Source organism: Pristiophorus japonicus, chromosome 13 (genome assembly GCF_044704955.1).
Source record: "Pristiophorus japonicus isolate sPriJap1 chromosome 13, sPriJap1.hap1, whole genome shotgun sequence".
Lineage (NCBI taxonomy): Eukaryota > Metazoa > Chordata > Chondrichthyes > Pristiophoridae > Pristiophorus > Pristiophorus japonicus.
In genome coordinates, this window is record NC_091989.1 from 79,446,263 (window position 1) to 79,472,640 (window position 26,378).

General features: G+C 48.6%; 1 protein-coding gene across 9 annotated transcripts in view; it reads left to right on the plus strand.

Moving 5' to 3' along the window:
- Positions 1-26,378, plus strand: part of cfap54 (cilia and flagella associated protein 54) — a 724,932-nt gene that overhangs the window by 490,991 nt on the left and 207,563 nt on the right. For 8 of the 9 annotated variants that reach the window (XM_070897703.1, XM_070897704.1, XM_070897707.1 and 5 more), the window contains 3 exons: positions 675-794; positions 8,590-8,640; positions 10,742-10,916. In XM_070897703.1, coding sequence (XP_070753804.1) covers positions 675-794; positions 8,590-8,640; positions 10,742-10,916 — 346 coding nt within the window. The remainder of the gene's footprint in view (positions 1-674; positions 795-8,589; positions 8,641-10,741; positions 10,917-26,378) is intronic. The other variant, XM_070897705.1, reaches the window with a different exon arrangement.

Consider the following 26,378-nt stretch of genomic DNA (forward strand, 5'->3'; position numbering starts at 1 on the left):
CCTTCATAGCTAGGGGATTTGAGTATAGGAGCAGGGAGGTCTTACTGCAGTTGTACAGGGTCTTGGTAAGGCCTCACCTAGAATATTGTGTTTAGTTTTGGTCTCCTAATCTGAGGAAGGACGTTCTTGCTACTGAGGGAGTACAGCGAAGGTTCACCAGACTGATTGCCAGGATGGCTGGTCTGACATATGTGGAGAGACTGGATCAACTGGGCCTTTATACATTGGAGTTTAGAAGGATGAGAGGGGATCTTATAGAAACATACAAGATTCTAACGGGACGGGACAGGTTAGATGTGGGTAGATTGTTCCTGATGTTGGAAATGTCCAGAACCAGGGGACCCAGTCTTAGGATAAGGGGTAGGCCATTTAGGACTGAGATGAGGAGAAACTGCTTCACTCAGGGAGTTGTTAACCTGTGGAATTCCCTGCCGCAGAGAGTTGTTGATGCCAGTTCATTGGATATATTCAAGAGGGAGTTAGATATGGCCCTTACGGCTAAAGGGATCAAGGGGTATGGAGAGAAAGCAGGAAAGGGGTACTGAGGTGAATGATCAGCCATAATTTTATTGAATGGTGGTGCAGGCTCGAAGGGCCGAATGGCCTACTCCTGCACCTATTTTCTATGTTTCTATGTTTCTATTACATTGTTTTTTGTTGACACACCTAAACAGGTGAGGGTTTTGGCAGACTTGGGCCTCTTTTCAGAAGCTTTTGCTGAACAGTGTGTCTTGATTAATGGTGATAAGATCCCACAAACATTATTGGGAGGTTTCAGACATCCAAAGTCCAAGGTACGTAACAGTATTTGCATTCAGTTAACTCATTTTTGGTGTATATATATAATATGTCCTTACCTCCCCTTCTGAAGTCACAATGCAACACACTGGGTGGGGTGGAGGGGGGGCCATTTTCCTCAGTGGCAAAAGCATGATACAAAACTAAACAAAAATTAGGAATTAATTGATAAGGAATGCTGAAAGTGTTTGAAAATGTGCCTGGAAATGCATTCTTCTTATCAATATGTGTTTTCCCCATGTGAGTAATGTGCTGAAGTGCAAACAAGGTGGGGGAATAACCATCTTAAGGGCCTATAATGTTTGGAATGTGTGTAGTGGAGTTAGTTGGAGAGAAACAGTTGGAGTTTTCCTCAGAGGAGAATTGATTTGAAAAGGGTTACATTTTCATCTAGTAAGATCTCCCATTAGTTTTTGAACATAGGTCAAATGATGTCCATGTCTCGGCACAGTACCATCAGAAGCATTGTGGTTGTTTTTAGTAGGATGTGGGTGATGATCCCACTAACCTGATTTCTTCTCTGACATGACTCACTGTCATTCATGGCCCACTGCCAAACTCAACTCTGTGTCCAGTGTCATACTTAACTTGGCCCCTATTAAACTGCAATGAAATATGATATTCAAATGTGGCTATTTAGCCCATCAGCTCATCCTTCGAGAGGAAGCTATGATCTTTCCCATCGGAGCCAACTGCCTCTGACTCCAGAGCTTTTGCCTCCACTCCCCTAACAGCTATTGATCACACTATAGAAAAAAATTGGTTCTTTAAAAATTAGCAGAGTTAGTAGATAAATTATCAGGCCCTGATTGGTGCACCCTAGGTTGTTGAAAGAAGTCAGAGAGGAGATAGCAGAGACTCTGGCTACAATTTTTCAATCCTTGATAAATATTCAAATTGTGCCGTGGGATTGGAGAGTAGCCAATGTAACACCTTTATTTAAGATGGGAGAAAAGGGAAAAACAGGGAATAGTGAACCAGTTAGTCTAACGTCAGTTGTCGACAAACTCTTTAGAATCCACTTTTGAGATAAAATAAGTAAGTATTTAGAAATGAATGAGATAATTAAGTCAACCAAATTTGGATTTGTTAAATACACGTGTGTTTGAAACAACCTTTGTGAACACTTGGTCTGCCCTCCATGCCTCCATAACCAGTGCCTGTGAAGAGACACTCGGTCACTCAAACAGGAAACACCAGGACTGGTTTTATGAGAATGACCAGGAGATCCAAGAGCTAATAGATCGCAAGTGCAGAGCATTTCTGAGCCTTAAACAACAACCCAACTCGGGAGCAGGAAGGCAGCATCACAGACGGCTTAAGGCCGAGGTCCAACAAAAAACTCGGGACCTAAAGAACAGATGGTGGATGGAGAAAGCACAGGAGATTCAGCAGCTGGCCGACAGCCATGATGTGCGAGGATTCTTCATCGCAGTCAAGGCCACCTACGGTCCAAACACCCAAGGCCCCATCCCACTGCTGGCCAAGTACGGGGAATCACTCATCAAGGACACCGAGGCAGTCAGGGCCCACTGGAAGGAGCACTTCGAAGATCTCCTTAACCGAGGCTCTGTCTTTGACTTGAGTGTTCCCAACTCCATCCTGCAGCATGCTACCCCCGACCACCTCAGTAAAACCCCAGCACTGCACAAGGTAGAAAAAGCCATAAGATAGCTTAAGAACAACAAGGCTATGGGAGTGGATGGAATCCCCGCTAGGTACTGAAGTATGGCGGAGGGGCACTGTTGGCGCGAATACATGACCTCATCTCTCTCATCTGGAGGAAGGAAAGCATGCAGGGAGATCTCAGAGATGCAGTGATCGTGACCATCTTTAAAAAAGGGGACAAGTCTGACTGCGGCAACTACAGAGGAATCTCCCTGTTATCAGCCACTGGGAAAGTCGTCACGAGAGTCCTCCTCAACCATCTTCTCCTTGTGGCTGAGGAGCTCCTCCCGGAATTGCAGTGCGGATTTCGTCCCCTTCGGGGTACAACGGACATGACTTTTACAGCGCGACAGCTGCAGGAAAAATGCAAGGAACAGCACCAGCCCTTATACATGGCCTTACAAAGGCCTTTGACACTGTCAACCGCGAGGGTCTATGGAGCGTCCTCCTCCGTTTCGGATGCCCCCAAAAGTTAACCCCTGAAAAAAGTGATGCCATGATGCATAGGAAGAGCCTTCCCATATTCCAAACTGAAAGATGGCTAGTTGTAACAGTCTGCTACATGTTGCACAACATTGCTGCTGAAAGAGCCCTGCCAATGGTAGAAAAACAGGAAGGAGGAGGAGAACAAAAAATATTCCAAAGCGTCACTGGCTGCTCTGCAGGCTAGAAGCACAGAAAATGCGTGAGATTACTTTTTTTTGTTCGTTTCCAACAACAACAACAGCTTGTATTTATACAGCGCCTTTAACGTAGTAAAACATCCCAAAGCGCTTCACAAGAGCGTTATAAAATAAAATTTGACTCCAAGCCACATAAGGAGATATTAGGGCAGATGACGAGGTAGGTTTTTAAGAGCGTCTTAAAGGAGGAAAGAGAGGTCGAAAGGCAGTGAGATTTAGGGAGGGAATTCCAGAGCTTAGGGCTTTGGCAGCTGAAGGCACGGCCACCAATTTTGGAGCGATTAAAATTGGGGATTCTCAAGAGACCAGAATTAGAGGAGTACAGATATCTCGGAGGGTTGTGGGCTGAAGGAGATTACAGACTTCAATTAAACAAATTGTTGGTGAGGTGAAAGTTACAATATTGAGCCCAGTTTTGGGCACCGTACTTTAGGAAGGATAGAAAGGCCATGGAGAGGGTGAACAAGAGATTCACTATGGTGCTAGGCATTTAGGTTTTAGTTAATGAGAACAGACTAGAGAAATTGGGGCAGTTTTCATTAGAACAGAGAAGGTTAAGAGGAGATTTGAAAGGTGAATTCAAAATAATGGAGCATTTTGATAAGATCTGGGAATTTCCTTGGGGATTCTTCTGGTCGGCTACCGTAACTTTGGCAGAAGATTGGTGCATATCCTGCATAGATGCATAACCGGGAAATTACTTATCAATAGGGAAAAACTATGACCTAGATGTTCCTGGTCAGAGAAGTGGCGGGGCTTGATTTCCAACTGTTCACGTGGTCCTGCAGGTACCTAACCACACTTTTATCAGTGGAGGGAAGCAAATTTAGTCTTCAGGCAGGGTGTAATGCAGGAAACCTACGCCTGACTGGTTCTCATCTGCTGGGTGGGAGGAAAATATGGGCTAGCAGCAGAAGACAGGGAGGAGGAGAGAGAGAAAGAGCTTCAGTTACAACTCCAGTGGCAGAAGGGAGAGCGACATCAGGAGCGTCAGTGATAGTCAAAGCCCCAAGATTTTCTGAAGCTGCCGTGGAAGTCAGTTTGACAGAGATAAATGCAAGAAGAGAAAGGCTCTATGGCACCCAAGGAGTAAGGCACCAGAAAAGGGATGTGCTTGTAGTCTAGGGGGAGATGGTAACACTTAATTGGGACTATTTGGGCTGCTCTCTCACAGACCATTAGCTCAGCTGAGCCCAGCTCCAGTGAACTGCAAGGACGCTCAAAGATGTTGTTGCTTCTTATGATAGTGACATTGTGACTGCAGTGATGCAACCCCCTCCAATGCCAGCACATTAGGGAGTTGCTCTCCTAGGCCCAGAAGGCATAGGACATGCAGGCGACATGACAACAAAAGTAGGTTCTGCAAGTACATCAACAATCCTGAGTACACCATTGCTACAGTCCCAGAAACTTCCCGATACTCAGGTAGCACCATGTAGGAGTAATAGGTTAGGACTCTGCATGATAAGACCCTCGACCATGCCTTTATCACATCCAGACCAATCTTCTGGCTGGCCTTCCATCCTTCAGTCTCCGTAAAGTTCAGCTTATCCAAAACTCACTACTGCTCGCTGACTTACATTGGCTCCTGTTCCCCTCCAACACCTCAGCCTTCCAATACCACCCCTTCCCCTCCAAAATTTGGCCCCTTGTGTAACCCTTCTCTCTTTACCTCAACATTGGCAGCTGTACCTTCAGCCACTTGGTCTGGAATTCCGACCCTAAACTTCTCCACCTCTCTCTCTCGTCCTTTAAAACCCTCCTCTTAGTCACAAAGCATTTACTCACCCTTCTTAATATTTCCTTCTTTAGCTTGTGTTTATTTTTTAAAAATCTGAGGAAAAGAGTGTTCGAAGATCAGGCCCTCAAATCTGCCACCATGGTCTACAGGGCTGTAGTAATACCTGCCCTCCTGTATGGCTCAGAGATGTGGACCATGTACAGTAGACACCTCAATCGATGGAGAAATACCACCAATGATGTCTCCGCAAGATCCTGCAAATCCCCTGGGAGGACAGACGCACCAACGTTAGCGTCCTCGACCAGGCCAACATCGAAGCACTGACCACACTCGACCAGCTCCGTTGGGCAGGCCACATTGTTCGCATGCCTGACACAAGACTCCCAAATCAAGTGCTCTACTCGGAACTCCTACACAGCAAGTGAGCCCAAGGTGGGCAGAGGAAACATTTCAAGGACACCCTCAAAGCCGACTTGATAAATGCAACATCCCCACCGACATCTGGGAGTCCCTGGCCAAAGACCACCCTAAATGGAGGAAGTGCATCTGGGAGGGCGCTGAGCACCTCGAGTCTCATCGGTGAGAGCATGCAGAAACCAAGCGCAGGCAGTGGGAGGAGCATGCAGCAAACCAGTACCACCCACCTTTTCCTTCAACCACTGTCTGTCCCACCTGTGACAGAGACTGTAATTCCCGTATTGGACTGTTCAGTCACCTCAGAACTCATTTTTAGAGTGGAAGCAAGTCTTCCTCGATTTCGAGGGACTGCCTATGATGATGATGAGAGACTTGAGCATATAAACTAGGCTTCAGTGCAGTACTGAGGGTTACCTGCATCTTCGGAAATTTTTCAGTTGAGATATTAAACAGAGACTATGCTCAGGTGAATGTAAAGGATCCCATGACACTATTTGAAGGGTGCTTCTGTAGTCCTGGTAAACATTGCACGAAGTAGAAAAGACCATCCATCAGCTCAAAAACAACAAGGCATCGGGAGCGGATGGAATCCCCACTGAGACATTAATGTATGGCGGAGAGGCACTATTGGCATGAATGCATGACTTCATCTCTCATTGCAAGGAGGAGAGCATGCCGGGAGATCTCAGAGATGCAGTAATCGTGACCATCTTTAAAAAAGGGGACAAGTCCGACTGCGTCAACTACAGAGGAACCTCCCTGTTATCAGCCACTGGGAAGGTCATCGCTAGAATCCTCCTCAACCGTTTTCTCCCTGTGGCTAAGGAGCTCCTCCCGGAGTCGCAGTGCGGATTCCGTCCACTACAGGGTACAACGGATATAATCTTTACGGCGTGACAACTGCAAGAGAAATGCAGGGAACAGCACCAACCCTTGTACATGGCCTTCTTTGACCTTACAAAAGCTTTTGACACTGATAACCGCGAGGGACTATGGAGTGTCCTCCTCCGTTTCGGCTGCCCATAAAAGTTTATCACCATCCTCCGCCTCCTCCACAACAACATGCAAGCCGTGATCCACCACAGACCCAATCCACAAATGGACCGGGGTCAAGCAGGGCTGCTTCATCGCACCAACCCTCTTCTCGATCTTCCTCGCTGCAATGCTCCAAGTCACAGTCAACAAGCTCCCCGCTGGAGTGGAACTAAACTATAGAACCAATGGGAACCTGTTCAACCTTTGTCATCTCCAGGCCAGATCCAAGACTGTCCCATCTTCTGTCGTCGAGCTACAGTACGTGAACGGTGCTTGCATCTGCACACATTCAGAGGCTGAACTTCGAGTCATAGTCAACATCTTCACTGAGGCATACGAAAGCATGGGCCTTACATTAAACATCTATAAGACAAAGGTCCTCCACCAACCTGACCCTGCCACACAGCACTGTCGCCCAGTCATCAAGATACACAGCGCGGCCTTGGAAATGTGGACCACTTTCCATACCTTAGGAGCCTATTATTAGCAAGGGCAGACATTGACAACGAGGTACAACATCAGCTACAGTGCACCAGCGCAGCCTTCGGTCGCCTGAGGAAGAGAGTGTTCGAAGATCAGGCCCTCAAATCTGGCACCAAGCTTATGATCTACAGGGCTGTAGTGATACCCGCCCTCCTATATGGCTTAAAAAGATGGACCATATACAGTAGATACCTCAAATCGCTGGAGAAATAACACCAACGATGTCTCCGCAAGATCCTGCAAATCCCCTGGGAGGACAGACGCATCAACATTAGTGTCCTCGATCAGGCCAACATCGAAGCTTTGACCACACTCGATCAGCTCCGTTGGGCGGGCCACATTGTTTGCATGCCTGACACAAGATTCCCAAAGCAAGCACTCTACTCAGAACTCCTACACGGCAGAGAAAACATTTCAAAGACACCCTCAAAGCCTCCTTGATAAAATGCAACATCCCCACCGACACCTGAGAGTCCCTGGCCAAAGACCGCCCTAAGTGGAGGAAGAGTATCTGGGAGGGCGCTGCTCACCTTGAGTCTCGTCGCCGAGAGCATGCAGAAATCAAGCGCTGGCAGCGGAAGGAGCGTGCAGCAAACCAGACTCCTCACCCGCCCTTTCTTTCAACGACTGTCTGTCCCACCTGCGACAGAGACTGTAATTCCCATATTGGACTGTTCAGTCACCTGAGAACTCACTTTTAGAGTGGAAGCAAGTTCCTCGATTTCGAGGGACTGCCTATGATGATGAAACATTGTACTGTCAAGATTATCTGGTCAATCATTTGCTATTTGTGGAACTTTCCCCTGTGTGCACTTTGGCTGTTGCATTTGCCCACATTCATCATCATCATAGGCGGTCCCTCGAAATGAGGATGACTTGCTTCCACATTAAAAAAAGGACGAGTTCACAGGTGTTTCAATGAAGGACCCGAACTACATCCTGAAGGGTGGAAGATGCCTGTGCGTGAATTTTTTTAACGTGGGGTTAACAGAGCTTGACAGAGCTAGATCTTGGTGCAGTGGCAAGGATTACCCAGGACGACTGGAGACCTGCTCTGCTGCACGGACCTCATCATCATCATAGGCAGTCCCTCGGAATTGAGGAAGACTTGCTTCCACTCTTAGCATGAGTTCTTAGGTGGCTGTACAGTCCAAAGTGCACACACATATCGCAGTGTGGGCTAATCCGTGCTGCCCCTGGGCCACTGGCCCCGAACTCGCGCCTTCCCTGGGCCCCGATCACATCCCTCTACAGTCTCTCGCCACTCCTGCTGTATCTGCCCACGCTCCAATCACCGACCTGGACCTTCTGACGTCACTCTTCACAGCCGTTGCTCTCCTGCACCAGCTCACGCTGTACCTGGAAGTGGCATACCTCCACGCTGCTCCCGGGCTGCCGCTCGCCGCTCCTTTTATGGCCCCGACCTGCCGCTGATGTCCCCATTACAACAGTGACTACACGGCAAAAGTAATTCATTGGCTGTAAAGCATTTTGAAATGTCATAAATTGCTTTATAAATGTAATTTATTTCTTTTTTGCTTTTTCTTTCGCTCCTGCTCTCACTTTCTTTTTTCACTTTTATTGCTCTTTCACTCTCTCTTTTTTTCCCAACAATGACATATCAGGTTGTGTATTAATTACTAATGTGAATCTGCCCTGTCACTCTTGTTTTCCTTGTATTTACTTAGGAATAGAACAATTTTTCTAGATAACCGTTAAACTGCATAAAGCTATTGAAAAATGTAAATATTTCTTTACTTATAGGTTCAAATAAAGTTTGATCAATCAAGCACACTTATAACTGATAATTTGCTGGTAAGAAATACAATCAATATTATTGAGGTAGAATTTGATTTTTCTTTGCTAGACCACAAATTTAATTTGCTATTAGGATATGGGCAAAGCAGTATTTATTGTCTATCCTTAGTTCCTCTAAGGGCTTTAGGGGAAGTGGTCCACATTGTCCAGGGCCACGCCATGGATCTTGATCTCTGGGAGGCAGTGCTGTGCGGCGAGGACTGGCTGGTGGAGGACCTTTGTCTTACTAATGTTTAGCGTAAGGCCTATACTTTCAAAAGCCTCAGTAAAAACGTCGACTATGTCCTGGAGTTCAACCTGTGTGTGTGCACAGATGCAGGTGTCATCCACGTACTGTAGCTCAACGACAGATGACAGAGGGAGCCTCCTATCAACAAGAGCAGGCATTGACGACGAGATCCAACACCGCCTCCAGTGCGCCAGTACAGCCTTCGGCTGCCTGAGGAAAAGAGTGTTTGAAGACCAGGTCCTCAAAACTGTCACCAAGCTCATGGTCTACAGGGCTGTAGTAATACCCGCCCTCCTGTATGGCTCAGAGACGTGGACCATGTACAGCAGACACTTCAAGTCGCTGGAGAAATACCACCAGCCATGTCTCCGCAAGATCCTGCATATCCCCTGGGAGGACAGATGCAAAAACATTAGTGTCCTCGATCAGGCCAACATCTCCAGCATTGAAGCACTGACCACATTTGATCAGCTCCGCTGGGCAGGCCACATAGTTCGCATGCCAGACACTAGACTCCCAAAACAAGCGCTCTACTTGGAACTCGTCCACAGCAAACGAGCCAAAGGTGGGCAGAGGAAATGTTACAAGGACACCCTCAAAGCCTCCCTGATAAAGTGTGACATCCCCACTGACACCTAGGAGTCCCTGGCCATAGACCACCCTAAGTGGAGGAAGTGCATTCGGGAGGGCGCTGAGCTCCTTGAGTATCGTCGTCGAGAGCATGCAGAAATCAAGCGCAGGCAGCAGAAGGAGCGTGCAGCAAACCAGGCTCCCTGCCCATCCTTTCCCTCAATGACTATCTGTCCCACCTGTGACAGAGACTGTGGTTCTTGTATTGAACTGTACAGCCACCTAAGAACTCATGCTAAGAGTGGAAGCAAGTCTTCCTCGATTCCGAGGGACTGCCTATGATGATGATGAAGGGCTTTAAGAATCACATGTAGGCCATGCCACGAGTGACCCAGTTGGATTTATATGATTTACATTTTACAACTTGTTATGATGGGGTTTGAATTTCTTGTCTCTAGGTTGTCATCCCTATACCATAACCACTACATCACCTCAGGCCCAATGAATGAAAAGGACCTTGTCAAGTAGGCAATCTATCTTTTTCAATCATTTTATTGATACCAGAGAGCCAACTGGATTATCCGATTCCTTTGATCATTAGCTGGTACATGACTGGTGTTGACGAGAGCTTGTTGAAACGATAAACTAAAGCTCCACTTTGTGGCCAGAGCACAGTGTGGAGTGAGCAGCATATCTCTGGTCTTCCATCTGCATTACTCTCAACAGTTACCTGCCTCAAATCAGTACACTTAATATAACAACACTTTAGCTATGGGAATTGGCAATGTGTTTATATGATACTAAATATAACTTGTTAATCAGATGTGCTGATTTCATGCAGTTGTCATTGCCAAATTAAGCTAATTAAGAAATAAACTTACTCTATAGCTCAAGTTCTGCAAATGGTTATTAATGGACAAGATTCCATAGTATTACCATACTGTATTGGCCATGAACTATTCTAGACTTCTATCAAAATCTGGTAAGAGTAAAGATTTTGAAATGTTTTTGTTTATCTTACACCTGTTGATATTCATTAGAAAACTTAATGGCCACTTTTGAGGTGTTGATCCTCATGTTACATAGAATCCACAGGTTATTCGGCCCATCTGGTTTATGCTAGTGTTTATACTCCATCTGAGCCTCCTCCACTCCTTAGTTACCTCTTGCGACCTTGCCCCTATATCCCTCTACTTCTTTGTCCCAAAAAGGCAGTCCATTTTCCTTGGCCTGGGGTGGATTATACATGGTTTTGCCATGCTGTTGTTATGCTTAATTGATTTATTTATTCATTCACAGGCAGTTGAGCAGCTTCTCAAGACCACTTTGTCTCCTGTTCTACGTACACTTTATGGTCATTACCTTGAAAGTAAATTTGAACTTGGGCGGACCTATCTTATCATCAAACTTGCTGAAACTATAAACCACATCCCAGAAAAGATAACTTATGACTGTCCAAGCACTGTTGACACAGGTAATTTCTCTGTCATTATATTTTATATATGCTTATTAACTATTACATAAAATTATCTAATTTACAGCACAGAAACAGGCTATTCGGCCCAATAGATCTATGGCAGTAATTATGTTCCACGCAAGCCTCGTCCCACTCTATTAACTTCATCCCACCCTGACACCCGGCAAGGCCTCGCAAAAGCAGGTTCTCGAGGCGCAATGCGCATCTGTCAAAATTTCTTTAGAGAGATTCTACGCATCCCTGGGAGATGGACATCCGTGCGGTAAAATTAGGCTATTTGCCCAACTCGTGCCCAGCGAATGTCCTTCAAACTTTTATGCCTGGTAAAAGCAGACATATAACCTACTTTTACCAGCGTAACACTTTTAAAACATAGAAAAATTTAATTTAATCATTCATTTTTATATGAAAAACCCTGTTGATTAATGTAAGTTTATTTTTAACCCGATTAAAACACATTTAAAAAAAATTCCAAAAAATTTTTTTTTTTCTAAATTTATTGAATTTCGGTGTTTCAGGGGTTTATTCTCATTGATAGTTTATGGGAGCTCGTACAAACAGAGCTCCTATTTTTATCAATGAGAATACTAGAAAGTGATTGGTGATCCAGGCGTGCGTGATTCCAGCAGATGCATTCGTACGTGAAAGACAGCTCCCCGTGCGCTGCGCAGCGACTGAAGGCCTCAGACTAGAATCGTACATTCCTCCGGGACCAGCAGGCAGTTTCGTAGATTTTTTTGGGGGTCAGAGGCATTCGTGCGAAGGAAGCCTCCGACCGCAATCTACAACCCAGGATCATTTATGCATTTCTGGGTTCGAAACCAATTCATTAAAAACTTTTAAAGAGCTGTTTCAGGCTCGATAAACCCTGCTACCTCCAGCTTCAATCAGCCCTTTCTGACTCCTGAGCTCTGGAGACGGGGCTCCCTCAGCTGTATCTCGGGCGCAGCAATATTTGGGAACCAAAGGCTGTATTTTAATGGGAAAGAGAAACCAGGGAGAATGGATTTCTCTCTTGCCCTACCACTTTAATGGCAGGGCCTGATTTGAATGGGATGCCTCTGTTTCCCACCCACAGCCAGCTTGATTGAGAGGCTAAAATAAAAACAGAAAATGCTGGAAATACTCAACAGATCAAGCAGCATCTGTGGAAAGAGAAACAAAGTTAACATTTTAGGTCGATGACCTTGTCAGAACTGAGTTCTCACCAACTCTAGACCCATCTTTTGTTTCTTTACTTGTCCCATTACCATCTCCTTTTGCCTTGCACCATCATCCTTTTTGTCATTTAATCTCTACTGTCTTCCACCCTATCAAAGACGTTCCCTTTTGTTCTTTCCTCCCCTCCCCCTTTCCCTGCCTCTGTACTTGCTTAAAACCTGTTACACCACTAACCTTTTCCAACTCTGATGAACGATTATTGCTCTGAAACGTTAACTCTCTCTCTCTTCACAGATGCTGCCTGACCTGCTGAGTATTTCCAGCATTTTCTGCTTCCGTTTCACATTTCCAGCATCCACAGTATGTTGCTTTTGTTTCAGATTGCAAGGCTGGCTGACTGCGGACGGGTAGGCCTGCAGCACTAGGCCGCACAGAGGAGGGATCGAGTGGGGGTGGTCAGAGAAGCAAGGGGGGTGGCGTTGGATGAGAATCACAGGCCAGGGGATGGCCGGAGAAGCACAGGGTGGGCCAGGACCAGTGGGATTGGGGGGAGGGGCGGAGGGTGTTTGCTAATGATCGGCGGGTGCAAGGAAGATCGGGGTTGGGAGCAGAAAGGGGTGAGGGTGGACGTAGGCCAGGATGGGGGCGGCCTCGTGGTGGTGTTCAGAGGCCTCATGGGGGGGGGGGGGGCTTGGGGGTACAATCTCGTGGTGATGTTAGGAGGCCTGCGGGGTGGGCGAGAGGGGTGGCCTTGTGGGGATCGGAGGCCTGTTGGGGGCGGTGATTGGAGGCCTGCGGGGGGTTTTCGATCGCGGGGTTTGGTTTAGGCAGGGACCCTGGATCCACGAGTTAGGTATAAAGGCATTACCTCCTGGATCCAGCAGTTCTTGGCTTGCTGTAGCTGTCGAGTTTTATGAGGTGTGCAAAACCCGTCCAGCTACTGATACGTCCGTACTATACAGAATAAATGCACACGAGGCCCATGCTTGAGAGAAGGTCAGTCTGTGACCTGTCCTTTATTTCATAGCACTCAAGTGATGGAAGTGGGTGGAGCTTCCCCTTTTATATCTGAAGGTCTAGGTGAGGAGTGTCTCCCACAAGTTCACCACCTAGTGGTCAGTGTTCTCACAGTGTACAACTTAGGTCAGATTATACATGGGTTACAATGCTGGTTGAATACATGACATCACCTCCACCCCCAAAGTCTTATTGGGATCACAGGTTGAGTCTCTCTGGTGGTTTACGCTCCCTTGTAGAGCGCCTGAGTTGGGGCTCCAGTTGTTGGGCGCTGGCCTGAGTGTTTGCTGTTTGCGGTGCCTCAGGCCTGTCCGGACTGCCCACAGTGACTGGGCTCTCCTCCCTTTGGTTCCTGTGTTTGGTCACCTGTGGTGGAGTGAACTCTACATCGTGTTCTTCCTCTGCTTCTTCTATGGGGTTGCTGAACCTCCTTTTTGTTTGATCCACATGTTTGCGGCAGATTTGTCCATTGGTAAGTTTAACTACCAGAATCATATTTCCCTCTTTGGCAACCACAATGCCTGCGAGCCATTTGGGCCCTGCAGCATAGTTGAGGACAAAAACAGGATCATTTACATCAATACATCGCGCCCTCGCATTCCTGTCATGGTAGTCATATTGTGACTGGCCCCTGCTCTCGACAATTTCTTTCATGGTGGGGTGTATAAGGGATAACTGGTTTTTGAGCGTCCTTTTCATTAGCAGCTCTGCGGGTGGAAACCCTGTGAGCGAGTGTGGTCGGGATCTGTAGGCCAACAGGAGGCGTGATAAGCGTCTTTGTAGGGAACCCCCTTGGATTCTGAGCATCCCCTGTTTGATTATCTGCACTGCTCGTTCTGCCTGGCCGTTTGAGGCCGGTTTGAACGGTGCCGCTCGAACATGGTTAATTCCATTGCCTGCCATGAAGTCCTGGAATTCAGTGCTTGTGAAGCACGGGCCATTGTCGCTAACCAAGATGTCCGGTAGACCGTGGGCGGCGAACATTGCCTGTAGACTTTCTACCGTGGCAGAGGATGTGCTTGAATTTAAAATGTCACACTCGATCCATTTGGAGTAGGCGTCTACTACAACCAAAAACATTTTTCCCATGAAAGGACCTGCGTAGTCCACATGGATGCGTGACCAAGGCTTGGCGGGCCATGGCCAGGGGCTAAGCGGGGCTTCACTAGGCGCATTTCCCAGCTGGGCACACATGTTGCACCTGCGAACACAAAGTTCCAGATCTGCGTCTATCCCTGGCCACCAACATGTAACCTGGCAATTGCCTTCATCGTGACAATGCCCAGGTGCTCATTGTGGAGTTCTCTGATGAACACCTCTCTACCCATCTGGGGCATGACTACGCGGTTTCCCCACAGTAGGCAATCGGCCTGAATCGAGAGTTCATCCTTGCGCCTGTGAAATGGTTTAAATTTCTCAGGGCATGCCCTGTACGTGGCTGCCCAGTCCCCATTCAGGACACATTTCTTGACTAGACTATTTGTCCAGACTTTAATCTGACGGGCTGTCACGGGTGAGCCTTCGCTTCCGAAAGCTTCAACAGCCATGACCATCTCAGCAGCATGCTCGGTAGCCCCCTCAGTGGTGGCTAGTGAGAGCCTGCTGAGTGCCTTGGCGCAGTTTTCGGTGCTCGGTCTGTGCCGAATTGTGTAGTCAAAGGCGGCTAACGTGAGTGCCCACCTCTGTATGTGGGCCGATGCGTTTGCATTTATGGCCTTGTTGTCGGCCAAAAGGGACGTTAGGAGTTTGTGATCTGTCTCCAGCTCAAATTTCCTGCCAAACAGGTACTGGTGCATTTTCTTTACCGCATATACACATGCGAGCGTCTCCTTTTCTACCATCCCGTAGCCCCTTTCTGCCTGGGACAGACTTCTGGAGGTATAAGCTACCGGCTGTAACTGACCCTTGGCATTGACATGCTGCAACACACAACCGACACCATAGGACGACACATCGCACGTTAAAATAAGTTTCTTACATGGGTCATATAGCGTTAACAGATTGTTGGGACATAACAAATTGCGTGCTCTGTTAAAAGCCCTTTCCTGGCTGTCCCCTCAGACCCTTTCGCGACTTTTGCATAGGAGCACGTGTAGCGGCTCTAGCAGCGTGCTCAATTTGGGAAGAAAGGTACCAAAATAGTTCAGGAGCCCCAGGAATGAATGCAGCTCCGTCGTGTTACGGGGTCTGGGTGCTCTCTGGATTGCTTCCGTCTTGGATGCAGTAGGGCTGATCCCGTCTGCTGCTACCCTCATCCCTAGGAATTCTACCTCTGGAGCTAGGAAGACGCACTTCGCCTTTTTCAGTCGCAGTCCTATCCGGTCCAGTCTGCGTAGCACCTCCTCCAGGTTGTGGAGGTGTTCTTCAGTATCGTAACCCGTAATGAGGATGTCGTCCTGAAAAACCACCGTCCCTGGAATCGACTTGAGGAGGCTTTCCATATTTCGTTGGAAGATCGCGGCGGCCGAGCGAATCCCGAGCGGACATCTGTTGTACTCAAACAACCCCTTGTGTGTCATGATGGTGGTCAGCTTCTTCGACTAACTCGGCAGCTCCTGGGTCGTGTAAGCTGAGGTCAGGTCCAATTTTGAAAAAAGTTTGCCACTGGATAGCATCGCAAAGAGGTCCTCCGCTCTCGGTACCGGGTACTGGTCTTGGAGTGACACCCGATTGATGGTGGCCTTGTAATCGCCACAAATCCTGACCGACCCATCCGCCTTGAGCACCGGCACAATCGGGCTCGCCCAGTCACTGAATTCAACAGGTGAGATGATGCCTTCCCTCAGCAGGCGGTCCAATTCGCCTTCTACCTTTTCCCGCATCACGTACGGCACTGCTCTGGCCTTGTGGTGTACTGGCCTGGTGTCCGGGTTTATGTGAATCACTACCTTGGCCCCCATGAAAGTGCCAATGACGGGTTGAAATAATGAGTCAAATTTGTCCAGGATCTTTGAGCATGATACTCGCTCCACAGAGGAAATTGCATTGACATCGCCCCATTTCCAGTTCATGACAACAAGCCAACTCCTCCCCAGTAGTGCGGGACCGTCTCTTGGGACAATCCAGAGTGGCAGTCTGTTCTCAGAATCTTTGTGGGTCACGACTACTGTGGCGCTGCCTAGCACCGGAATAATCTGCTTTGTGTAAGTCCGTAGCTGTGCGTCAATCGGCGATAATTTGGATGCCCACAACTTTTCGAACTATTTGATACCCATCAGGGACTGGCTGGCCCCCGTGTCTAGCTCCATTGATACTGCGATGCCATTGAGGAGCACTTTCATCATTATCGGTGGCGTCCTGGTGTATGAACTGTATATGTGCTCTACATGAACTCGCTGAACTTCAGCTTCCAGCGATTTCCCCCAGCGTTCATTTCTGCAATTTCTGCAGGTATTTTGCTCACCTCTGCAAACTCCGGCTGAGTGTGTGCCTCCACGTCTCCAGCATGAGCTGCTGTTTGAAACAAAGGTCCCTTGCCGGTCGATCGTCCCTGACTGCCCCTGTTATTGCCCTTGAGTGCGCCATTAACAGGTGTTGATGGCCCCATTACTGGCCACATTGTCCCTTGCAATGGCATGAATCGCCGTTCAGCTTGCCATTGTCTCTGTCGAACTCCCCCTCTGGGTTCGACTACATGTTGGGGCATGCCCGACTGCCCTTGTCTGCCTGGAGAACTGTGTGCTGCTTTAACAATGTTGAATCTCTGTCCCAACCATTCCTTAACACAGTACCTCTCATCTGTTCTGCTAGTGGCCATGCTCGCGTGGTTTAAATCCCAGTTTCTTGTCGCCATTGATACGTCCTTACTATACAGTATAAATGCACACGAGGCCCATGCTTGAGAGAAGGTCAGTCTGTGACCTATCCTTTATTTCATAGCTCTCAAGTGATGGAAGTGGGTGGAGCTTCCCCTTTTATATCTGAAGGTCTAGTTTAGGAGTGTCTCCCACAAGTTCACCACCTAGTGGTCAGTGTTCTCACAGTGTACAACTTAGGTCAGATTATACATGGGTTACAATGCTGGTTGAATACATGACAACTACAGTTAAAAACAAAATGGAGGTTAAAGAAGAGGCTTCCAGCCTCATTATAATAAAATAGACGCCCCGTTTCCCGACACCGGTTTGGCTGCCCGCCCCTATCCCACCTCCCATTCCGCCTGGAAATTGGCAGGCGGGAGGCGGGTTCAAGACGGGACTCCAATTTTTAACACTTTAACTACCCCCACATTCCCAACCTACCTTTTTTTAGGTTAAAATTCCCGCCAAATTAAATTTTCCAAATGTGCTTTTGAACATGTGACCATGGCTTTGCTTTGTTTTAATTAATGACTTCCAAACTTATTTTACCTTTTTAAGAAAAGGAGCATCTTTTAATCTTTAGTGGAGCTCAAGAGAAATGTTACTGCACATCTATTGTAGATTAAAAATGCTGAATGGGTTACAATATTCCATTTTAAAATGCATTGAAAACTCCTGTGTCAGGCTTGCAGGTGGTGCTGTGAATGGCACTTCCCGTGTTAAAATTCCTCTTGCGTCGCATTAGGTGCAAAGCCTGTTACTGGTACTGTGTTTTTCCTGAGAATCAGCATGCAGTTCCAGTCTTCTTCTTCTTCTTAGGCGGTCCCTCGAATCGAGGATGACTTGCTTCCACACCAAAAAGGGATGAGTTCAATGAGTTCACAGGTGTTTCAATGAAGAACCTAATATTCCAGGTCGCGAACTGCATGTTGAAGGGTGGAAGATGTCTGTGCGTGGATTTTTTTAACGTGTGGTGGGCGTTGAGCACCAGCCACCACATGGGCTTGACAAAGCTACTAGGTCTTGGTCCAGTGGCAAGGATTACCCAAGACGACTGGAGACCAGCTCTGCTCCCACATTATAACAGTGACTACACTCCAAAAGTACTTAATTGGCTGTAAAGCGCTTTGGGACGTCCAGTGGTTGTGAAAGGCACTATATAAATGCAAAGCTTCCCTTCTGTCCTTTGACAGCAGACATGGGCAGCATCTTATTTCCATCGCAAGGAGTCGCTTCCAACACGGAATTCATTTGCAAAAGAGGATTTTGACTGGCCGTGCTTTACGTGTGAGTCTGGCACTCTGCTTGTAAAGTAAACAGTCAAACCTCTTCGAACTGTTTGCTAATTGAAGCCATTCACTTTGGATTCCAAGAATGTCACGGACAAGTCCAAGGTATTAACAGACTTGTAAATCATTGAACACCCGGTCCCACCCCCTCCTCCCACTAAACAACCTGCTCCATTAAACTGCCCCGTCAATCAGCTCGATGACCAAATGTTAAACCACAGTAATTAAGTGCAACAAAAGTAAAATACTGCGGATGCTGGAATCTGAAATAAGAACAGGAAATGCTGGAAATCTCAGCGGGTCAGGCAGCATCTGTGGAAAGAGAAACAGAGTTAAATTAAGATAAGATAAGAAACCTATAAGATTCTGAGAGGGCTTGACAGGGTAGATGCTGAGAGGATGTTGCCTCTCGTGGGGGAATCTAGAACTAGGGGGCATAGTTTCAGAATAAGGGGTCGCCCACCTAAAATGGAAATGCAAAGGAATTTCTTCTCTCAGAGGGTCGCGAATCCATGGAATTCTCTGCCCCAGAGAGCTGTGGAGGCTGGGTCATTGAACACGTCCAAGACGGAGATAGACAGACCCCTGAATGATAAGGGAGTGACAGTTCCAGTACAATGACACTGGATCTCAGCACAGGAATGTCATAGCACATATTACAGATTTCCAATGGTGAAAATGAAGGGTTTTCTTTGAAGTGAATTATTGCTGAGTAGTCAAAAAGCCGAAATGTAAATCTAATTCACAACAGTTTGAACTCGCTTGTGCTTCAAAAAGGAAACGAGCAAATCTAACTGTAAATGTAGGTGTTCACATTTTTACCCATCGCCAGTTCCTGGCCAGACCCGTCAGACTCCAGTTCCTGGCCAGACCCGTAGGACTCCAGTTCCTGGCCTTAATCATGCTCTCAGGGAAAGACTTTCGGTCCATCTAGCCCACCTATCCACAGTATTCCCATGGTCCATTCTGAATAATACTGAATCCCATTCGTTGATAGAAACCTGTCCAGTTCCTCCTTGAAACCCATTAAAATTTCTTACTCCACCACTAGTTCTGGTAATCTGTATAGTAACATAAATTGTAATCTTTCCATGCTGGAAATTCTGCTTTCACCCGCTGTGGCCATGAACTTTTGAGCTGAATCAGATATGTGCTCCCAGAAAGTACTATAGTGCTCTGGTAAGAAATACCAATTCTGGATTCTCTAAATAAAAGTGTTTCATATGCCATTAATTTTTTTTTTGATTGATATTGAGCTACAAATACTGCACAGTGTTGTTTGCAGTGTGTATCCCATACTCCTCTTTGCTGGCAGTATATCATGGCTTCCAATCCATCTCTCCCCTTCCCCAGGAGTTTATCAATGTAACTATTTGTACTGCATTTTTTTTGACAGATATGCATCCCCCATGCCGCGTCTGTCAAACCTCGCCCCCCTGTCATGCTCCGCTTCCCCCCGCTCTCCCGGCCCAGAATCATTTCCTCCACATGGTGCCGAGAAGCAGAATCTGAGGCCCGAGACTCCACTGAGGACCCGATTCTCTGCCCGCTCAGGCCCTGACCCCAACTCTCTGCCCGCTCGGGCCCCGACTCTCTGCTCGCTCAGGCCCCGACTCTCTGCCCGCGCGGGCCTTGGCCCTGACTCTCTGCCCGCTCAGGCCCCGACTCTCTGCCCGCTCAGGCCCCAACTCTCTGCCCGCTCAAGCCTCGGTCCCGACTCTCTGCCCGCTCAGGCCCTGGCCCCAACTCTCTGCCCGCTCAAGCCTCGGCCCAGACTCTCTGCCCGCTCAGGCCCTGGCCCCAACTCTCTGCCCGCTCAAGCCTCGGCCCAGACTCTCTGCCCGCTCAGGCCCTGGCCCCAACTCTCTGCCCGCTCAGGCCCCGACTCTCTGCCCGCTCAGGCCCTGGTCCCGACTCTCTGCCCACTCAGGCCCTGGCCCCAACACTCAGGCCCCGACTCTCTGCCCGCTCAGGCCCTGGTCCCGACTCTCTGCCCGCTCAGGCCCTGGCCCCGACTCTCTGCCCGCTCAGGCCCTGGCCCCGACTCTCTGTCCGCTCAGGCCCCGACTCTCTGCCCGCTCAGGCCCCGGCCCCAACTCTCTGCCCGCTCAGGCCCCGACTCTCTGCTCGCTCAGGCCCTGGCCCCAACTCTCTGCCCGCTCAGGCCCCGACTCTCTGCCCGCTCAGGCCCCAACTCTCTGCCCGCTCAAGCCTCGGTCCCGACTCTCTGCCCGCTCAGGCCCTGGCCCCAACTCTCTGCCCGCTCAAGCCTCGGCCCAGACTCTCTGCCCGCTCAGGCCCTGGCCCCAACTCTCTGCCCGCTCAGGCCCGACTCTCTGCCCGCTCAGGCCCTGGCCCCAACTCTCTGCCCGCTCAGGCCCTGGCCCCGACTCTCTGCCCGCTCAGGCCTTGGCCCCGACTCTCTGTCCGCTCAGGCCCCGACTCTCTGCCCGCTCAGGCCCCGGCCCCAACTCTCTGCCCGCTCAGGCCCTGGCCCCGACTCTCTGTCCGCTCAGGCCCTGGCCCCGACTCTCTGTCCGCTCAGGCCCCGACTCTCTGCCCGCTCAGGCCCCGGCCCCAACTCTCTGCCCGCTCAGGCCCCGACTCTCTGCTCGCTCAGGCCCCGACTCTCTGCCCGCTCAGGCCCGACTCTCTGCCCGCTCAGGCCCTGGCCCCAACTCTCTGCCCGCTCAGGCCCCGACTCTCTGCCCGCTCAGGCCCCAACTCTCTGCCCGCTCAAGCCTCGGTCCCGACTCTCTGCCCGCTCAGGCCCTGGCCCCAACTCTCTGCCCGCTCAAGCCTCGGCCCAGACTCTCTGCCCGCTCAGGCCCTGGCCCCAACTCTCTGCCCGCTCAGGCCCGACTCTCTGCCCGCTCAGGCCCTGGCCCCAACTCTCTGCCCGCTCAGGCCTTGGCACCGACTGCCCGCTCAGGCCCTAGCCCCGACTCTCTGCCCGCTCATGCCCCGACTCTCTGCCCGCTCTGGCCCCGGCACCGACTCTCTGCCCGCTCAGGCCCCGACTCTCTGCCTGCTCAGGCCTCGACTCTCTGCCCGCTCAGTCCCTGGCCCCGACTCTCTGCCCGCTCAGGCCTCAGCCCCGATTTTCTGCCCTCTCAGTCCCCGGCCCCGACTCTCTTCGCCCCCAGCTCTCTGCCCGCTCAGTCCCCGGCCCCGACTCTCTTCGCCCCCAGCTCTCTGCCCGCTCAGTCCCCGGCCCCAACTCTCTTCGCCCCCGACTCTCTGCCCGCTCAGTCCCTACCCCGACTCTCTTCGCCCCCGACTCTCTGCCCGCTCAGTCCCTACCCCGACTCTCTTCGCCCCCGACTCTCTGCCCGCTCAGGCCCTGACCCCGACTCTCTGCCCGCTCAGTCCCTACCCCGACTCTCTTCGCCCCCGACTCTCTGCCCGCTCAGGCCCTGACCCCGACTCTCTGCCCGCTCAGTCCCTACCCCGACTCTCTTCGCCCCCGACTCTCTGCCCGCTCAGTCCCTACCCCGACTCTCTTCGCCCCCGACTCTCTGCCCGCTCAGGCCCTGACCCCGACTCTCTGCCCGTTCCATTCCCGGCCCCGACTCTCTTCCCCCCCGACTCTTTTCGTCCGCTCAGTCCCCAGCCCCGACTCTCTCTCCCCCGACTCTCTTCGCCCGCTCAGGCCCAGACTCCAACTCTCTCCCTCGCTCAGGCCCCGACCCCTCTCGGGAGGCTGAGGGCAGTGGCGGGCTGCCATGAGCGGTGGCTGAGAGGGCCCGTGGGCGGCCGAGAGTGGCGGTGGGAAGGGTCAAGAGGGCGAAAGAGAGAGATTGGAGGAGGGAGAGAGCAAGAGACTGGGGGCGGGGGGGAGAGAGAGAGACTGGGGGGAGGGAGAGAGAGCGAGAGAGACTGCGGGGGTGCAGAGACATGGGTGGGGGGGTGGGAATCGGAGGAGAGAGAGGGAACTCTGGGAAGACGGATCACGTTCTTCCAAACCCCTACAAGGGACATTGTTGGAGTGGATGATATCCAGATGTCATGACACTGTCACTATTCACTTCATACCCAATAAACCTGTTAACAATCCATATACAATGCCTAACCCATCTATGGTGGGATGAGGGGGGAAAGGATGCATTTGGACTGAGGTAAGGCACTTTGGCTGGGGGAGGGATGCACTTGGACTGGGGTAAGACCCTTCAGCTGGGGGAGGCACGCACTTGGACTAGAGTAAGGCACTGTGGCTGGGGGAGGGATGTACTTGGACTAGGGTAAGGCACTTCAGCTGGAGGAGGTATGCACCATGCTGGGGTACAGGACTTCGGCTGGGGGAGGCATGCACATGGACTGAAGTAAGGCACTTTGGCTGGCCCTTGCTGTCTTCTGGTGAGCTCTGTCCTCTATCGCTTCAGGAAGTCAAAGTAGATCGAGTTACAATTTACTAAGTCAGTGGGATGGGTGATTCCAGTTACACATTCCTGTGAAACTTCAGGGTGTGACTTATCCACCAAGGGAACCAATCATAGACAAAGGGTGGAGCATGGTGCCCATTTTTGCAATACAAATAAGCGCATCCGGAGTTTATCCTGAACCTTAACAGCTCTGTATGTGGTTTATCCTGATGACCTTCGCCCCCACAACTAATTTAAATCTTTTGATAAAACAAAAACAAGTTTATGTCCAAAGACAAATTAGACTTTTACAGGCTTAAGGAAACTAACTCTCAGCAGAACAGGGATTGGTTTTAAATTCATCTGAACGTTTTCAGAGCAGCCAAAAGATACACTGAAGAAGAGGACAGTGGAGAGTCGTGGTTGTACTAGTAAGCTCTATTTCAGCTATCTGAAGAGTTAAAGCATTAAGGGCTCTATTGGGCCTTTGAAGAATTCCATGGGGAAGATTCTGCTGAACTCCCAAAATATTAAAGAGGTTTTAATGATGCTGTGCTAACAATAATTACATCATAGGATTGATATAATTGAAAGTATCAAAGCAAATGCAGATATTTCCTCCAACTAAATGTTGGGAAGACCGAGGCCATTGTCTTCAGTCTCTGCTACAAACTCCGTTCCCAAGCCATTCCTTTCCCTGGCAACACTCCAAGGCTGAACCAGACCATTCACAACCTTGGTGTTGTATTTGACCCCAAGATGACCTTCCGACCACATAGCCACGCCATCACCAAGACCGTTTACTTCCACTTCCTTAACCTCGTCCAACTCTGCCCCTGCCTCAGCTCATCTGCTCTGAAATCCTCATCCATGCCTTTGTTACATCTAAACTTGACTATTCCAACATTTTCCTGACCGGCCTCCTATCTTTCACCTTCCATAAACTTGAGCTCACTCAAAACTCTGCTAACCGTATCCTAACTTGCAGCAAGTCACCTTCACCTTTGAACCCTGTGCTCACTGACCTACATTGACTCCCAGTCCAGCAGTGCCTCAATTTTTAAAATCTCATTCTTGTTTTCAAATTCCTCCATGGCCTCAACCCTCCTTACCTCCTCCAGCCCTACAACCTTCCGAGATCTCTGTGCTCCTCAAATTCTGACCTCTTGCGCATCCCCATTTGAATCGCTTCACCATTGATGACCAAACCTTCAGCTGCCTCGGCCCCAAACTCTGGAATTCCTTCCCTAAACCTCTTCCCCTCTCTATGTCTCTAAAATAGTTCTAAGTCTTGCCCTGTTCTTTTCCCCTCTCTTCTAGCAATAATAATTTGTTTTTGCAATAACAAGAACACTTCTAATCCTGCACCTGCCTGGAGTCAGCAGACAGTCCATCGCAGTGTGCTTTTGTAGAACAGTAGCTTTAGAGAAAAGCTTAGGGTCATTTAACTCTTACATTGGCTAATCCCTCTAAATACCCTCAAAAACCCACAAATATACAGTCCTTGAACTCAAACTTCCCAGATCAAATCCAAATTTTTGTGATAATTTGCAATCTTTTTATACCTTTCTGAGCTACATTACTTATCAAAATATCTATACAGTCAACTGCACAGATGTCTAACTACAGAGTAGTGACCTATGGGTGATCTACAATACTTGATTGACATGGGTGAGGATAATCTCACATTCCACCATGCTGTTTTGCTCCATTTTTAACAGCCCTCTTATTTTCCCAAGGTTGCCTGACCAGGCTTCAATTAAGTATCAATGGGCTAGTCTTTAATGGTACCATTTTGTTTTCTCTGTGAGTGTCTGAAGCATGAGAAGCTGAAGCCCATTCAAGTATTTCAATAGAGAAGGCAAATGCATGGGATTCTCTGCTGTTCTTTAAACCACATATTAACCCTTTTCTATCCAGGACAATTAAATACAAGACAAGAAATACAATTCAGTCTCTCTCTAAAAGGCCTTGGTCAGCCTTTATCAAGAATCATGTGTCCAGTTTTCATGCCCTCACATGGTGGTTGATTTCCAGGCTTTAGAAATGTTCACAGGAGGACAGTGGCCCTAGGTTGATACCTAGTTTAAAGAGCTTTGAGAGCTGGGTCTTTTACTCTGTAAAAGTATACACGTTGAGGAGATTTGATTGAAATTGTTAAAATAATGAAAGGATTAGACTTGATCCATGGTTATTTGAGCCAGATAGGTTAGGGAGGGCCAGAAGACATAGTTATGTTACCTAAAAATAGAACTAGGTTCGATGCTATGAGGTACTTACCTTGCCTTGTTACAAAGATAATGCAATAATTATGGGGACTTTAATCTTCATATAGACAGGACAAATAAAATTGGCAAAAGTAGTTTGGAGGACAAGTTCATGGAATGCAGTCGAGACAATACAATATGGAACCATCTAGGAAAGAGTCTTTTTGAACTTCTCTTGTGTAATGAGACAGGGTTAATTAGTAATCTCATAGGAAGCAATCTTGTGGGGAAGAGTGATCCTTATATGATAGAATTTCAGGTTGAGTCCGAGAGTGACGTACTGAAGTAGGAAACTAGAGTATTAAACTTAAATGAAGCCAATTACATAGATATGAGGGGTGAGTTGGCTGAGGTAGATTAGGCAATTAGATTAAAAAGTATGATGGTAGATAAGCAATTGCGAACATGTAAAGAAATATCAAAAGAAAATAAGTACGTCACTCTCGTACTCAATGTGAAATTCATCATATTATGATCACTCTTCTCTCCAAGATTCCTTACTATGAAATTACTGTACATTCTATTGAGATATAAAAACTGCATGGGAAAAATGATCCATCCATGGCTACCTAAAGAGGTTAAGGGTAGTATTAGATTAAAATAAGAGGCTTATAATGTTGCCAAGAAGAGTAGTAAGCCAAAGGATTTGGAGAATTTTAAAAACCAGCAAAGGATGACCAAGAAATTGACAAAGAGGGAGAAAATAGAATATAGAAACATAGAAATTTACAGTGCAGAAGGAGGCTATTTCAGCCCATCATGTCTACGCCGACCGACAAAGAGCCGCATGGCCCTTCGTCAGCAGCCCTAAAGGTTACATACAAACCCATGAAGAATGACAGAAAGGCAAAGAGCACCCAGCCCAACCAGTCCGTCCTACACCACTGCAACACACCTTATACTAAAAACATCTACACTCCACCCCAACTGGAGCCATGTGATCTCCTGGGAGAGGCAAAAACCAGATAAAAACCCCGGCCAATTTAGGGAGAAAAAATCTGGGAAAATTCCTCTCCGACCCATCCAGGCAGTCAAAATTAATCCAGGAGATTACCCTGGCTGTATTGTATTCCCTGCAGTATTTACCATTATATCTGCGCTGACCAACAAAAGGTCATCTAGTCTAATCCCAATTACCAGCTCTAGGTCCATAACCTTGCAGGGTATAATACTTTAAGTGCCCATCCAACCATCTCTTAAAAGTGGTGAGGGTTTCTGCATCCACCACTCTTCCAGGCAGCGAGTTCCAGATCCCCACAACCCTCTGCGTAAAGAAGCCCCCCCCACAATCCCCTCTAAACCTTCCACCAACCACCTTAAAACTATGTCCCCTTGTAATAGCCCCCTCCACCAATGGAAATAGACCCTTACTATCCACTATGTCCAGGCTCTTCAATATTTTGTACCCCTCGATGAGGTCTCCTAGCAACCTCCTCTGTTCCAATGAGAACAAACCCAGCCTATCCAATCTGTCCTCATAACTAAGATTCTCCATTCCAGGCAGCCTCCTAGTAAATCTCCTCTACACCCTCTCTAGTGCAATCACGTCCTTCCTATAATATGG